Raw genomic sequence first — 17,291 nt, forward strand, 5'->3', positions numbered from 1 at the left:
TTTAAATTATTTTAAGTAATAAAGGATTTTAGGTGTTTACGGTGTTTTGTCTGCTCTAGCGTTAATATGGACTTTATTGCCAAATAAACTATCACTGTTTTTTTCTTCTTCTGTATCACCTTTTAAGAAATTTGTGACAGTTTACAGTATCCTCTACTTCTACAAAAAGGCGGCAATGTATTCTATGTTTATAATAAAAATTAAAATTGTTTCGTACGGTATTGTTTTTGTTGTTTTACTTTCAAAGCCACTGTTGAAAATATTAGTACTGCTAATTTCAATGTTGTTATCAGACTTTTTTATAGTCCTGATGCATATATTTTGCGGTAGAGATATGCATTTTTTCTTTTATTGAAAATATTTATTTATATAATAAATTTATTTAGTGGAGTGTGTTACTTTTTAGGACAATTACGTTAGACTACGCTTGTAGCTTGTTTAAACCCGAGAAAAATGAATGTTATTTTTTAAATCGATAGTGTTATGTTGCTGCTAGATTCATGAAATGCTGATTAGTCCACTGACAACTGAGAAGTTTCACAAACCTGACAAAACCTTACTTTTTTCATTCTAAATTTGTATTTTTGTAGGCCGAAGTCCTTTCAAAAAGGAAAGTTAACTTGCAGTAAAAAGTGGTTCACTTCTTTCCACTCCACTATTAAGTCTCCACAATTACGACGAAAGTTAAGTCTAAAACAATTACGATGAAAGATAAGCTTAAAACAATTACGACCAAATATAGGCTTAAAACAATTACGACCAAAGACATGCCTAAAACATTTTTTCTCACTGTAGTTTCATCCCCTTTATTTTCATTTTGCCGTTCATATTGGATGTTGTCTTGCATACTGCATACAGCATCAGGATCACCACCATGCACATTACGATGAACATTAGGATCCTCGGTCCACTAAAAACTGGAATTCTTTAACATTGCACTCGGTCTAGCAGACTTTATTTTTCCAAATTAAAAACTTTTGAGCTGACGGATCAAAATTTGGTTTGAAATTTTTAAGGTTTGAAGAGATTTAACAATCCTCAGCGAGACTGTGCCAGTCAAATACTCTGAAGACAGGATCGATTCATAATGGACCGAAGGCAGACCATAGTTGATTTCTTCAATTTATCCATTCAAAAGTTCGAGGAATAACAATGAAATTAAAGTGCAGGTATTTTGCTAATGGTTGAAAGGTCGTCGAAAACTATTTTCAAGTCCTTTAAATTATGAGAATCTGTTCTTTGTACATCTAGGAGAGTATTCTCCTACTAAACGCTCACAAATCTGGGAAGTATCACTATTATTATTTCGGAGCATCAAATCTCGTTCAACCAGTCTCTAGCGTGACTTTTTGAGATCTTCGCCATAAGAGGGTGCGGAAAAACGATTCGTTGATGGCGGTTGCGGATTGAAGGGAGCTTCGCTCAAACTTTATAGAAGCAAAACTACCAATTCTCGCTATCTCAGAATTTATCTGGACATACCTGTCATCATTCACTGTGATGTTTATCTCTTGACACCATAAAAACATAGATTTTTCAGTAACGAAATTATACGATCGATCAACCAATTACTTATCGAATTTTAAATAAAAAAATGAATCTTCATGCACGTTAGTAGTAGAGAGATGGGTTTTCTGGACAATTGTGAATAAACAATCCATGCTATTAGACCATACTAGTACTGGGCAACACTTTTTTTCATTTTTAACAGAACTTACTAACAAAACAGTCAATGAAAGTAAAAGCTGCATGCCCTTTAATGTTTGCTTGAAGGAGAAGTATTCCGTCGAAAAGAAAGCATAAGACATTCTGAGCGCAGACGCACAGTGTCAGTTTCAATAAGTATAAAGTGTATCTAGAGAGCAACGTTTTGTAAAAAAGATATGTGAAAAATGGGCGTTTTCTGCATCATTTCTAAAACACCAAAATAAAAAGACTCCGTGTGTGTGTGTGTGTGTATATATATATATATATATATATATATATATATATATATATATATATATATATATATATATATATACACACAGTGTTTCCCTTTACCCTCATATGCGTTTCAGAGACCCCCAATTTTTAATTTTACCCCCAGTTTTGATACCAAAGTTTGTTTTTAACTCAGTCTGACCCCCAGTTTTGACACAAAGAAATTAAAACTATTTTCACTATATTAATGAGGAATTTTCATTGATGGATACTGCAGCCGAAACATCACGACTTCAAGCGCATCATCATCATCATCTTTATTTCCTTCCATGGAAGATTACATGATATAAGAATAAATCATCTGAATACAATCAATAAATATAAAAAAAAAAAAAACAAAAAAAAAAAACAAAAAAAAAAAAAAAAAATATTCTATATTGGAATACAAATTCTTACACAATATCAATCAACAAAGTGTTCGTCAACTCATAAGTTGCAAGTTTCAGTACCTTATTTACAGAAGATAGCTGCACACTGCATGACAAAGTATGCTGCATACAGGACGAATAGCTTGGAGTTTTCTTTGTCGATTACTCCTGATGGTAACCTTTTACCTAAAAGGTATTGTAGTTGCAGCTCATCTTCTGCATTAAATAACGTAATGTGCAGGCTCAGGGGAAATTTATCAGTAAGGAAATCCCAGAAAGAATTTCGAAAGTTCGACATATAAGGACAACTAACACAACAATGAAGTATCAAGTCTGTATAAACATTCCCACATCTAATACACATATCAAGCTGTGTTTGTGGAACAGCAGCCCATAGTTTAGCTACATATGTAAATACCTTAGTGTGTTGTCTAGTTTTAGCCGACTGCCACACTGAGGCAGGTCGTAAGTATTCGTGTATCGAAGAGAATCTATCAAAATCTGCTTGATTAGACATACGAACTCTCCAGAGGCTATTTTCAAGACCAACAATTTTTGACCTTACAATTTCTTTCCAATTATGTTTATCTGGAATTTCAGAATGATGTAAATAATCAGTTAGATACCCGAGCAAGTCAAACTTCTTTGAGGTATAATATAAATTTGAAATTAACCCGCAGCTTGACATGCATCCGCTCAGAATGAAGTGAAATAACGCAACGTTAAACACACGTTTAGTATGTACATTGTTAGGCATCAAACACAATCTGTGTAAAAACATCAATTTTCTTCTATCAATTTCGGACTGCGCTGATGTCCATCCTAGCATTCCCAGGGCAATGTCTGATCTTGTATGTATTGGAAAACCTTGTAAATGTTTGGCAAAATACCTCAGAGTTTTATCCAATAAAGCGAGGTCACTTTTTGAAATGTTACACCATAATTCACTTCCATAAAACATTGAAGGGAAAATTACCTTTTTAATTACATTTGCAGCAACCAAAGGATTTAAACCATTCGGTTTAATGCCAATACCAAACAGACCGTGAAAAGATTTTTTCCCTTTCTTGCATGCATCGAGTATTGCGTCATGCGACGTCAGCTTTGAGTTAATCCGGTGACCCAGGTGTGTTGCCGAATCGGTGACCGGCAAACATGACGGGCCAAGATACCATTTCATATTGATAAAATTCTTGTATTGGGGTCCGAAAATGATAATGTATGACTTTGTAACACTAAGCTCGAATCGCCACTTATTACTGTAGTCGTATGCTATATCTAACAGCTTTTGTAGATTGCTAGGATATATAGCCAAAAGTGAAATATCATCAGCTAGGGTTGGATTTCCCACAGCTAAGGATCCAATCTTTGCTCCAAATCCACTATTTTCTAACTGTAGCAGCAAGTCATTTATAAATATTGTGTACATCAAGGTTGACAAAACACCCCCTTGTCTCACTCCTTGGCCAATTGAGAACCAATCTGAAAATTGCCCATTTACAAGAACTTTACTCTGTAAATTTGTATACATGTTAAAAAATATCAAAAGGGATTTACCCGTAATTCCCAACGTGAATAATTTAAAAAGCAGTCCTTCGTGCCACACGGTATCAAATGCCTTTTTTGTATCAAGAAAAGCAGCAAAAACCCGTGAACCCATGTTTACATTATATTGTACTGATTGCAACAGCACAAAACTCGCTGTTGTGCAGCCTAAACATCACGACTTCAAGCGCAGATATGATGAAATAATTATCAAATATTAGTCAGAGACTTCTAACGCGAAAGTGAAGCGTGAAGGGGCATAGCCCCTAGTTGTTTTAATTTGCAATGACTTTACACAAGTCACAATAAGTCAGTGACGTGTTATCACTAATTGCAAAAAAGCAATCGTTGAGACCATTAAAATGAATGATTCTTTAATTTATGACACTGTAATATTGCACCTATCTTTTCATGACTTAGGTTAGGTTATCTTTTTCTAGATGGATGTGAGTCCAGCAGAAACTTACAAGTTCGGAAGTATCGCTCCGATTACTATTTCAACAGCATCAACCTACTGCTTTATTAGTGAAGACAAGTTATCGAGTCGTCGTGACGTCAATCATGTTAGTATGATAAAATAACAACCGTGGTCTTGAGGGTAGTTCAAGTGGCCACTATTTACAATATTTGCACATAAAAACATATCCAACGACAAAGATTACAAAAACAAACACCATGAAATTACAAAAGAAAATGAAGATGTTAGTTTTGCTTGAATGTCATGCATTAGTTGGGTTCTATCTATCATACGGAGGTTTCCATATGTACCTTATGTCACGTGTTTAGGCTCGAATAAACAGTAACACAAGAAAGAGTGAAAACACAAGTTTTGAAAAATTTAACAAATAATTTATTTCCTTGTAAAAGAAATACTGTAAATTTTTTTAAAAAATAAGAACTTACGGTTTGAAAAATCAAATCCCAAAATAATCCACGAATAAAGTTTTAGAAGTCCTAATAATGAAATGTTCTAATGAATTCAAGTTCGCGTCCGGACGAAAAATCCAAGGTTAAAGGCGACGACGTATGCTGTATCCGGTACAGTGTTGTTGTCTACAATTCCTTGTAGAAACACAAGAAATAACACTCCAGTGTTGGAAATCCGAATAAAATTTTATGAAATGTCTTTGTTCAAGAATTCTGTATGAGTACTCAAATATTTCCAGGAGAAAGAATTAATCTTTTAGAATCCAAATAATTCGAATAAACATTAAAATAACTCCAAACTGACACTACAAAAGAACACATTGACATCAAGTGTTTTAAACCCAGGCTGAGATTATTTTTCTAAAACAATGGTTATACAGTAATTTTGAGGCGCAGAATAGGTGCCTGTATTAGGGTCATATTTACATATATAAAAAATCAAGTAGCCCTAGTATAACCTTGATAAAAACCAATCATTTTTCTCCGAGAATAAAAAAAAATTGTTTACTTCACTAAAAACTATTTACAAGTCGAGGGTCACCAATCCAACAAAGCCTCCATCTCACCCTTATTATTCTCACAATAAAAATATTTTAAAAAAAGAACTTGTTCACGCGACTGTTACTAATTTTGAATAAGGTCGGAAGCTAGGTCAGCTTAATGTGTTTACAAATGAATAAGTTACGGTCAAACTATTTTTTGGAAAAGTATCGGGTTCCTAGTAAACAAAACTACATTATTTTGACATATAATGAAATTTTTAAAAAAGTGTTTAAAACTTACAAACAATTAAATCAGATATAAATTAAATCAAATATACATAACATGTAGCAAACTGAGATGGAAGGTTAGGGACTTATACGGCGAGAGGGCATATGACGCAGAGGTGATCTGATTAGAATATCCCGAGAATCGATGTACAAAAAACAAAAAGCCTTGTTTTGAAGATGAGACATATTCTTGCATTTCCCATCTTGTAAACACTGGATATCATATTAACGAAATTGAGTAGGAAATATAATCTTAATATTTAAGTCGACTGATAATCATTGTACTTTTGTATATAAATTTACATGTTTAGGGTGCTTTGTATTAATTAATATCACTTTAATGTGTCTATTGTCATTAGGTAGTTATGAATATAACTGTAATGCAATCTCAGTCAGCCATTCAATCAGTCATACATACATACATACATACATACATACATACATAAGTCTTAAAAACATGCAAAGATGTGACTGACACAAAGCACATAATACAGAAACAGGTGAGTGAAAGACTACCGCACTCCCTTAAATATGACTTTATCAAAACAAATTGCTGGATAAGGTTAGAAAATAATTAATTGATGTCTGCCTTCGTTAAATAATTTTTTTACAAAAAATGAAAAACTTTAGTAATAAAAGAAAATTTGGTATTAATGACAAAGCGAAAGAGATGCGAGAACACTTAGCATTATATGAGACGACGGATATGGAGGGTAGTCATAGAAATTCCGGGAGTCACAGTCAAAATACACAAAAGTCTGTCAGCAATTAATGCTAAACTAAGCTGCATTTCATTGCTGTTTGAAATTACCGCAAAACACTTTCAAAACGCGTATAGGTCCTATTAACGATAAAATGTGCCATATTGGAAATCTTAGTGAGTATCAGAGGTCAAACGATTGTGAATTACAGTTAGAAAATTGAATAGAATCATCGTTTCAGTTTGACAAAATATATTGTATACAGAAACGACAGTAACAATATGTCACGATGCTCTCTCTCTCTCTCTCTTTGAAAGAACAATTTTTAAAAAAGAAAAACACATCAAAACAAACAGTTACTCAAAACGGTACCCTTTCGAAACTGCAAACGTGAAATTATCAATCAGGGACTGACTGTGAATCAATTAAACGAGCTTGGGAAAACTAGTTTTCGAACTGGGGTAACAACATGGAAAAAAGTTCGCATGTGTATGAAAATTAAGTGTGACGTGAAAATTAAAAAACTGAGTTAACAATTTAATTGTGTAGACGCTCATGTAGTAATTGCAAACAAAGAAGTGGTATGTGACATTATTGATATTTACTGTCCTAATTGGTTGCAAGAAACAGATATGTTTGTCCAAATCGCGGACGTCTCCTGCGTCTTATCAGCAATGGAAAGACAATATCTCGTTAACGAGGGAGTAAAGACTTGGTACGAACTATAATTAATATCAATTTGCATATGACCTAAAGAAAAAAGAAACGTATGCAGCAAGGGAAAGACACAAACGTATGACAGTGTCCTTTAAAAGATTTATGCAATGGAACTTGGAAATATTGCGTTCATTGTGCTGTCTACGTCCATCATCTTCGGTCGTGGAACCAGAGCAACAAATGCCAATGCGAGCAGCACGTGTGTGCGGTTTGGGTACGAATACGAAGTGCTGAAACGTGTTGTAACTCTGGAAGTGGAGCAACGGGCCGTGGACGAGATGGAGAGGGAATTGTGGGAAAGGATCGAGACACTGAATCATGAGATGAAGGTCAAAAGACAGGAAGTGAAAGAGTTGAATGACGACTTACGCCGTCTACGGGAGGATATGAACTCAGGTAGGTGTGGAACAAATATATTACGATAAATACATTCTCAGCACGTTGAGAGAACCCTAGTAGAATACTTAATTTAGATAAATGTATTTTGATTTGACTACGTCGAAAACACTTCGTCACATTTTTAAATAATTAATGTGTTTGAGAAGCAATTTTACATAGCTTCATTTACTGGTGTGTCACCTTTTATACCTCACCGGGACATACCTGGTACTGAAATAGTGGGAACCGACTAAAATCCGAAATTATATCGAGTGCACTGTAGGAAAAAAATACAAAGAACAAAAACATATTTATTAAATATATACATTGTAGTACCATTTATTATTGCTGCCCAAATGATCGTTTCTTTTTCAGTGGGTTAGTGGAAGATGTAAAGGAGGCATAATCTCAAAACTTTTTATCTTTTCTCAGGGTTTACGAAGCTAACATCACCGGTGGTCTTTAAGGTGAAGAAACTACCATCCAAAACTACTGCTGCTTCCAAAGTGTTGTTATTCGATAGCGTTGAAACGAACGTCGGCGACGCTTTTAGCGTAGAACATGGATTTTTCAAAGCTCCCGAGGCAGGAACGTACATCTTCACGGTACAGGTGTGTTGCTATCCTGGAACGTGGGTCTCTTACGACATCAAAGTGCGAGGAACTGCAGTCGGGGAAATTCGTATCGGTGACAACAGCTTCTATGATTGTTCCATGGAGGTCATTGCACACACGCTTAACGTTGCTGACGAGGTATGGGTACAACACAAAGGTGGTAATAACGTGGACAAACACTGGGCCCTGTTCGACGGCGTTCTCATCAAAGTTGTTAATATGATTCCATGGGACTAACACTTGAGAAAACGAAGGATACTTAACGATTTATATATTATTTCAGATGCAAAAGATATATATTGGGTGACTGACATATATCCCATTATATATCGTGATCACAGATTAACAGTTGTTCCATATCTTCAAAAGGCATGACTAAATAGTAGTCTAATATGTATACAGACCCGGTGGAGTTCTTTTTGGGAAATGACAAATTATAATTTTACATCAGTACCTTCCATGAGTGTATTACTGCATCCCACTAATGGAGATGTGTGTGGAAAAGTCTTATTCCTTCAACGTATTAACGGAAAATGAGAAACACTTTACTATTGCCCATATATGTGTTTTTAAATTCATGAGAATTTATACTTTATAGAATAACAATATAATTAACAATAAAAGCTACTCTTAAGGGGAAAATGTCATTTAACTGTCCTCTTGACTTACCACTTCGCAAAATATAACCCCCTTTATAAATATATCTGAACATACCGGCATTTTCTCTGCGCATGCGCCTGTAATCTTGCCATTTTGTTATCTTTGACAATAACAATCCAGATATATTCAAAATGTATAAAAAGTCGAAATAAAATGCCGTAAAAAATGTAGCTCTTTTTTATACAATAATTGATGACCAAATATTTTTTGTACACAGTCGCTGGACATAGCTCAATACATCGCTATTAGGAGACTAGCTAATAGAACATACATTAGCTCACACAGCCGTAAAGCATGGTTCTGTATCGTGAACCCGTTACCAATTGTTTGTTAATATCTTCCATGATTTTTCCATGGAGATCAATGTACACATACTTAACGTTGCTGACAAGGTGTGAGTACAACATGACGGTGGTAATAACGCGAAGAAACAATGGGCCATGCTTGACAGCATTCTCATTAAAGTCGTTAATATGACCGCGTGGGACTAACACTTGAGAAAACAAACGACACTTAACGCTCTATATAATTTTGATAATTACACCGGCCCTCGTCAGAAGCACCAGAAAAGTAGTAATTATAGAAATGTTATTGGTTCTATGATTCTATATGATGCATACTGGCATACTGTGCACAGTTTCTAGTGACGTCACAGGATACAGTGTGCGTATTGAGCTGTTTACAAAAAGGCATTCAACTGTTCCCGTAGGCCAGTACGGTGCGTATTAGTGTGATAATTAAATGGATACATCTCTTGATTTGGTTAATAATATGCGTCAAATCTTCGTAGTTCACTTGAAATCTCTAACAAATCAGGATTCACGACTCTAGAATATAGCATTTAGGTCTACCTTGCAAGAATAAATAAAGAATCTACCTGCTTTATCTATTTATCTATCTGTCTGTAAAAGTAGTCATGATCGTCGACATTCGTTGTTATCAAAGTATCGTCATTGGTCATGATCGTCGTCTTCGTCGTTATCAAAGTATTGTCAAGGGTCATGATTGTCGTCGTCATAGTAGTAGTAGTGGTAGTAGTAGTAGTAGTATAGTATTCGCATATGCTCCAGTTTGTTTCTACCCCTTACTGATTGAAAATAAACGAAAAGCGTCATGGATATAAAAATACAAAAGACAAATCCATGTCAGTCATTGATTTATAATTTTTAACCTGATTTCTAGTATACAGAATAGTTAGGTTCCAAAATGTGCAATTAGGAACTCTTGTATACATGTGTTCAAAGATATTTAAATCCAACAATTTACAGAACTATTGAGATTTTAAGGGTCGGTGAACTACATCACATTTGTTGCTTGAAAACATTGACTGGCTTATGTAAATATGGCGACCGTACTGCTGAGAGAGAAAACCTCCCGTTTGATTCGAAACGTCAACAAGTTGACAGTATTTGGGAACCCATGGCGAAAATCAATTTAGAAATTTTAAATCAATAAAGGAAATGACAAAACTTTGTGCATTTTCGATATCCTTGATGCTTTGTTTTTAAAATCGGTGGTGGTGGGGGTGCCACACGAGATGGTGTGACAATACTATAGTAGTAGTAGTATTTGTTGTTGTTTTGAGATAATCATGGCGTTGACAGTAACTTGTATATTCTCCATCGGCTTTAAAATGTTTGCTTGCAATCAACAATCTCCGCTGTTTCCTGTTAAATCTGTTGATAAGCACTTTGCACAGTGAATGAATGCACGAGTTGAACCTCTCTCCCACTTAAGAAACTATCGTCATTCCGCTTGTCAGCATTAGCGTACTAACGGAATGGGGGAAGAGTGAACGGAGCGGTTGCCCAGGGATACCAGAGGTCTTGAGGCGCCAAAACAGTTTATAAACATTTCAAGCCTCGTATTTTAGCCCTTTGGGCCATCATCGTTGCCCCGGGCGCAATTTACCCTTAGTACGCCACTGCTGGTAAATTATACTAATAGTGCTACTAATCTCACAACTAACACTTGAGTATGGTTGCATTTTGATGTTGTATTTCAAGTTTAAAAATGAGTACAAATCGCGTCACGCCTCCTGAACCTATAGTGTTCGCAAAATCTAAACGGTATTTTCGTCAATGTTTATCCCAACTTCCTCACACACGCACACGCCTGCTTACTTAGTCTATAAGTGCCGAGGGCGCCCGCAGATAATAATGGGGGGGGGGGGGGGGAGGGCGCAAACTTGTAATGGTCAGCCATTCATTTTTACGGATGTAGGCCAAAACATGCGTCCGCCCATGTGTACGCACATACACATACACATGATGGTGCTTATGTTCAAGACATATAATTTGCTTAGTATTGTAAATAATGAAAATACATGTACACATGAACATTTTACATTAGTTTCTTTCTGCACGCACATTAAATGGAAAAGCAAAATGATACACTGACAAATTCAAATTATATCACTCAATATGTACACAACTTGCGGAATTGACCGACTAGTAAAATATTTAAATTAATGCAATCAACAGTAGTGGTAAAACAATAATCTCAGACCAATTAGTAAAATTTACAAATAATAACTCTCTCGTGTTGGGGTGCGATGAGGTTCCTTTTAGGAGCAATTAGTATGGGAAGATTAAAGCGTGGTGTGAGGATTGTGAAGTCCAATTAAATGCATATCAACATGAAATCAAGGTCGTTATTTTAGCCGGCCACTTTCTCAGACACTAATTTATTGAGCATTAGTTTTATTTAAGTGAAATTACACAGAATGAATTTGCATTTTTCTTACACATTCATAATCACAAATAAGTTTTGTTTGTGGTATTGTCATCCATCTTTCCCTTTCAGTCCTATTTATTTTAACAACTTTTTGCAGCATCTTCTGACAGCTTTTTTTTTTTACCGTTACCATCTTATCGTCTTAATTTCAACTATTTGGTTTTGATATCGCTGGTCGATATGAGACATTTTATAATTTTTAAACGATTATACATATAACATTTTGTATGGCGCTAAATAGCCTAACAGTGCTGGTGCGCCGTTAAAATACAATCAGTCAATCAATCAATCAATCAATCAATCAATATATCTATATATCAATCAATCAGTCAATTATGGTTCCTTTATATATAAAAATGTCAGTTGTAAATAATAAAATTTAGGTTCATGATAATTTCTAAAAACTATCTGTAACATCTCACACTGGCTTTTCACGACTATGAATGAACTAAGCATTCTCAAAGGTTTGGATAAATATATTTATATTGCATGAATTTATTCAATTAAAATTCTAACAATATTTAGTAACTTTCAGTTAGGGTTTATAAATTATAAGTAATTCCTTTTATGTGAGAAATAGTAGCATTTAGGGCCTGTTGGTAGCATTCTGTTAGTTGTTGTTCCCCATAATCTAAGGACAATGTCGGTCTCTGAAAATGAAAACTGTAGAGCAAAGCTTTGACGCCGCAAAATGTACACATAACGTTGAGGCGGCCAAACAAAAAGCGAATGGTAAACATGAAAAATATTGCCTTGGGAAGATGGTGTATAATGTATCGTTTTTATTTCATTGACATACCTGAAATATTGAATATAACACATAACGCATTATTATATACATTTGTCACTGTGTTATATAGCGTGTTTTTAAACACATTCTGGATGCAAAAAAAGTTCCACCTTTTGAGTTCACTTGTAATGACTTTAGCAAATTGACTGTATATGTTGGTATATCTAAATTAATTGTACATTTTGATATATCATATGTTGGTCACAATCGTTGTGGTGGTATTTGTAGAAATAGTAGTAGTCATGGTCATAAGATACTTGATCTCTTCGCCATTGATAATAATAGATAAGATAATCACTTTCTCCTACTAATGGCAGGCATTAAAAACGACTAAAACACAGAATATACAGAAGCAAACTGATCATTGTAAGAAAAGTGATTATCTTATATTAGTTTATGATTTTGTCTTTTGCAGTACAAAATTTTAACAGGAAATGAATAACTCTGGATGAGAAAGAACAGCAATGTATGTTGTTTCTTTGAAATAAATCGGCGTCGTTTTCTTCAGCCATTTCTGTATCGAAATATCCACTGCCTTTCTGACAGTCATCTTTCGCACTGTACTGCGTGAGATTCATGGCACATTCGAAATTAACCTTCGTGTCATTTAGTTTGTTACAGAACATAAGAATTTTGGAACATTATCAATTATTAATTAGTCTTATTTTATTCTCTATTTTGTTATTTAGTAATTCAGCAATAATAGCAGGGGTGTGCAACATTTTCCGGCCAAGGGTCAGATTGCATTTTCTTAGACCACTCGAGGGCCGCAAACACAAATTTCTTTAATATAATTACTGTTCACGGGCCAGATTTATGTGTTGTTTTAATTTGCCCTGAGGGCCGGACAGAACACGTTAGCGGGTCGGGGGTTGTGCATCCCTGATCTACTGAGCAACTAATCGAAGATCAGTTAAGTGTAAATTAGTTTGGATTAATAATTTTCGTCAAGAAATTTGAAAATTGGTCATTAATTATAGTGATTGTGCAAGAACTCTTATGTTCCATACAACTTTATTAATAGTAGTGGTGATATCATCGTGGTGATATTAGTAGTTATTGTGGTCATGGTCATAGGATACACCGACTGGAAAAAGTGTACACTGTGTACCTTTTGACTCTAGTTCGTTTTAGCTTTTACATTAAAGTAACTATCATGCAAGACTTTCATCTTGATTTCATCTCCGATATTAACACTAGATGGCTTCATATGATACAGCTGCACGACCTTGCACTGGTTATCAAAGTTCGAAGAAGAGTAAGATCCTGTACATCTACCTTGATAAAACACATATACACTATCTACCAGGCCCGGCCCTATGATGTGCGGGGCCCAAGGCAGCATGCAGAGCCCAAGGCAGCAAGCGATGAGCGCGGGGCCCCAAACAAAACAAATTGCATTGCCTGAAAGTGTGGGGCCCAAGGCGGTTGCCTCGTTCGCCTTGCCCTAAGGCCGGGCCTGCTATCTACACTTTGCATCTTTTCGACAATCGCAACAAATATTCACTCCTCCATAAATTACACTCAAGTTTCCAACAAAAACTTTCGTGATATAACGCATTCACGAAACTTAAAATACCAGTGACTGCTAGCGATCGAATCAGCGAAGCTTACTCTTCATTGATTTCGGACCGCTCTGTGGGTCTGAGAGTTAGATCATCCGCCTCGGATGCGGGAGGTCGCGGGTTCTAACCCCGGCCGAGTCACACCAAACTCTTTTTAAAAAAAATGGTACTAGCAGCTGCCTCGCTTGGCTATCAGCATTAAGATGTTGTTGTTAGGACTGGTCGGACCGATGTCAGCATAATGTGACTGGGTGGGACATGATGTTACATGTCTGAGGCATGATACCCCAGTACTAGACATCACTATAAACTGCCACACAACAGGCATCGTAGCGATATGCCTGAATATTTTTAAAATGTACGTTAAAAATCCACTGCACTGATTTCGATTTGGTTAACAATTCGGTGCACATACAAACTCTCGGCCTACAAGTTTTCTTCAAACTCAGTTATATAGTTCACGTCTTATCTGATTAACAGACCATATGTTGTTTGCACGGGTAAATATACTTCCGATTCAAGTTATACTTTAAGTGTTGTTCCTCAAAGATCTATATTATAGCCTCTTATCGTTTTTTTAAAAAAAATAATGTATTTTTCAATGGCTCAGCCTTGTGTTCAGTTTACTCTAATACAATCTTTTCGATGACAATTCTACACTGAATTCTGTTACGTGTTTAGGCTCGAATAAACAGTAACACAGAAAGAGTGAAAACAACAAGCTTTTTAAAATTTAACAAATAATTTATTTTCCTGGAAAAAATCTGTAAAAATGAAAAAAAGGAGAAGAACTTACGGTTTCAAGAATTAAATCCAAAAATAATCTAAGAATAATCCACGAGTTTTTTTTTTGCAAAAGTCCTAGGAACAAATGTTCTAATAATTTCAAGTTCGAATCATGATGGAAAATCCAAGATGGATGACGATGATGTAAGATGTGGTCAGTACTGTGCTTATCTACAGTTCCTTGTACAAATACAAATAACGGTACTCCGGTGTTGGAAATCCAAATTAAATTTGCAAGCAATGTCTTTCCAAAATCTCTCTGTAAGCACTTCTCAAAAATATTTCCAGAGAAAAAAGAATTAATCCTTTTAAAATCCAACTGATCTGAAGAAAATTATAGCTCAAAATCTGGCTACAACAAACAAACTTGATATCAGTGTTAAAAGCCCCAAACTGAGAGATCTCTCTCTAAAACAAAGGTTATATTGTATTATAAAACGCAGTTTCGAAATTCCCCCAAGTTGCGAAATCAGAAGGGGGTCACGTGAGCATGCTTATACCACATACACAGAATATGGCCTTGATTAGACCAATAATTTTCTCTAAGAAATAAAAAATAAAAAAGCTGTTTACATCTTAAGCCCAAAGCCCCATCATGACCTTGACAACAACCAATCATTTTAAAATAAAAATAGAACTTTGTTTACTAATTTTGAATCAAGGTCAGCATCCAGGCCAACACCTGGTGTTTATGAAAAGAATGATTCAGGTCAACCAATTTTCTGGAAAAATATCATCTCCAGTGAATAAATTTACATTATAATAGAATATATTAAAAAAAATAAACTGACAAACAATTAAATTAAAATATGAATTAAATCAGATATAAGTAACAATTCATCTGGTAAATTTTTTGTCACAGTTTAAAATAAAGTTCAAATCGACCTCATATCAGTTTGGTGTCAACAAAACATAAAACATATTAATATATCTAAAACGAATATGACATTCGGAAAAGGCAGCACTTTTCCACTAACACTGACTTACTTCTGACTCAAAATGGCATAAACGTGTCTAATGTTGAAAATAAAAAAAATTAAAAACAAACTTCTCGCTATTTATATTGATAAACATCTCAGCTAGAATACATCTACAGATCTCATATGTACAAAAATACTGTCGAAATTTCTACCTCACCATTCGTCTGAACTTTATTTTTCTGGATATATACTACAACTGATAGTCTATGGCTGTACCATATGGGGAAATACATCCAATTTTAATTATCTATCCAGAATTAACACTCGCCTGAAAAGGGCCGCCCGAATAATTCTGAAACTTCATATTACGAGTCCCTCGAATGTTTAGTTTTCACGTCTATAATGGCAACCCATACGAAAACGTATTCTTTACTTTAAAGGAATCGTGACATATAAGTCTTTAAACGGTCTTTCTCCAGATTATATCTATAACCTAACTGAACTAAGATCATTCAATGCTGAACGTATTTTCCGATCAATAACTAGTAACGAACTCTAAATTCCGTGGTCGCAACCCAACCATTTCAAAAGGTCTTTCACTGCATTATCACCTACCTTTTGGGATTTCTTACCCATGAGGATACGTAATTAAAATTTCTTACTTCGTTTAAAACCCCATTAAAGACATTTTTTCTTCACCAGCTGGAATACATTAAAGCCGCCCAACAGAGATTTGTATCATTGTGTCCAGAAATAATATGTGCATGTTTTATTCGATGTACGTATATAAGACTTCTGACATACCGAAATGTGAATACATATGTATCATATTATTCATATATTTACCAACTGACCGCTATAATTACATATATTAATTCAATTTAAATCTGTGTGAGTATTTGTGCGAGTGTGTGTAATTAATTTTTTTAAAAATAACTTAACCTGTTATAAAAATTGAGGACCACATGACAGATTTGTCATTCATAATCAAATGTGTTATCCGATTTTAAATAAAGATTATTATTATTATTATTATTCCTCATTTCAGACTCCACGGTCCATACATCCAATTTAAAACGTAAATGTGTTTTTACGCAAAAAAGACAGGTGTCTTGCGTACAGAGACATACATGAATGCCTCGGTTACTGTTCAGAACAAAAGTATGTAAGATTATGAGAGTAATTTTGTTCCCCTTGTCACTAATCTGTGAAATAAAAAGAACATTATAACTCCACAGAGATTTTAAGATATAATTTTTACTATTGGACACATTCTTGCTATCGTTCATAATAAATACTTTTTTAATTATTCTTCAAAACTAATCGTATAATATTTTAAAACAAGGTTAACGCATTCTTCTGTGTTTACATGTTTTATAGTAAACGATGACTACTGCTATAACAAATAACTAATGTTAATTTCATACATTGACGGAGTTTTGCCCATAGAGTTGCGCAATTCATTGTTCAGCAATAAGATTAGAATACTCTAATAGTCCTCGTCGTTGTAGTAGCAGTAGTAATGGTCGTTGCCCTTGTTACGTAGTAGTAGTTGCAGTAAAAGTAGTCGTCGTCATCGTTGTTGTTGCGATAGTGGCTGAAGTGGAAATGCATTAGATTCTGCAATTTTCTTTGTATTCATGATCGTCTTCGCCAAAGACGTCGTCATCGTAGCAGTAGTAGAAGTAGTCGAAGTGGTAGTAACAAGAGAAGGAGGAGGAAGAATAATGTTTTCGTGATGACGGTGGTTTTAGAGGTAGTAGACCGAATAAATCTGTCTCGATCAATGACATTTTTTTCTCCTGATGTTCGTTATCGAAACTGATTTGCG

General features: G+C 34.9%; 2 protein-coding genes across 2 annotated transcripts in view; one reads left to right on the forward strand and one right to left on the reverse strand.

The window, feature by feature from the left end:
- The window catches only part of LOC149807049 (uncharacterized), a 10,737-nt gene extending 2,053 nt beyond the window's left edge, over positions 1–8,684 (forward strand). Inside the window, exons 3-4 of the mRNA XM_089951026.1 lie at positions 7,106–7,407; positions 7,822–8,684. Of these exons, the coding sequence (XP_089807152.1) occupies positions 7,106–7,407; positions 7,822–8,240 (721 nt within the window). The 3' untranslated portion in view covers positions 8,241–8,684. The remainder of the gene's footprint in view (positions 1–7,105; positions 7,408–7,821) is intronic.
- LOC149807047 (choline transporter-like protein 1) overlaps positions 1–17,291 on the reverse strand; it is a 135,581-nt gene that overhangs the window by 96,954 nt on the left and 21,336 nt on the right. The window lies entirely within an intron of this gene.

The sequence above is a fragment of the Sinohyriopsis cumingii genome, chromosome 1 (genome assembly GCF_028554795.1).
Source record: "Sinohyriopsis cumingii isolate HCF-2022 chromosome 1, ASM2855479v2, whole genome shotgun sequence".
NCBI classification, from domain to species: domain Eukaryota; kingdom Metazoa; phylum Mollusca; class Bivalvia; order Unionida; family Unionidae; genus Sinohyriopsis; species Sinohyriopsis cumingii.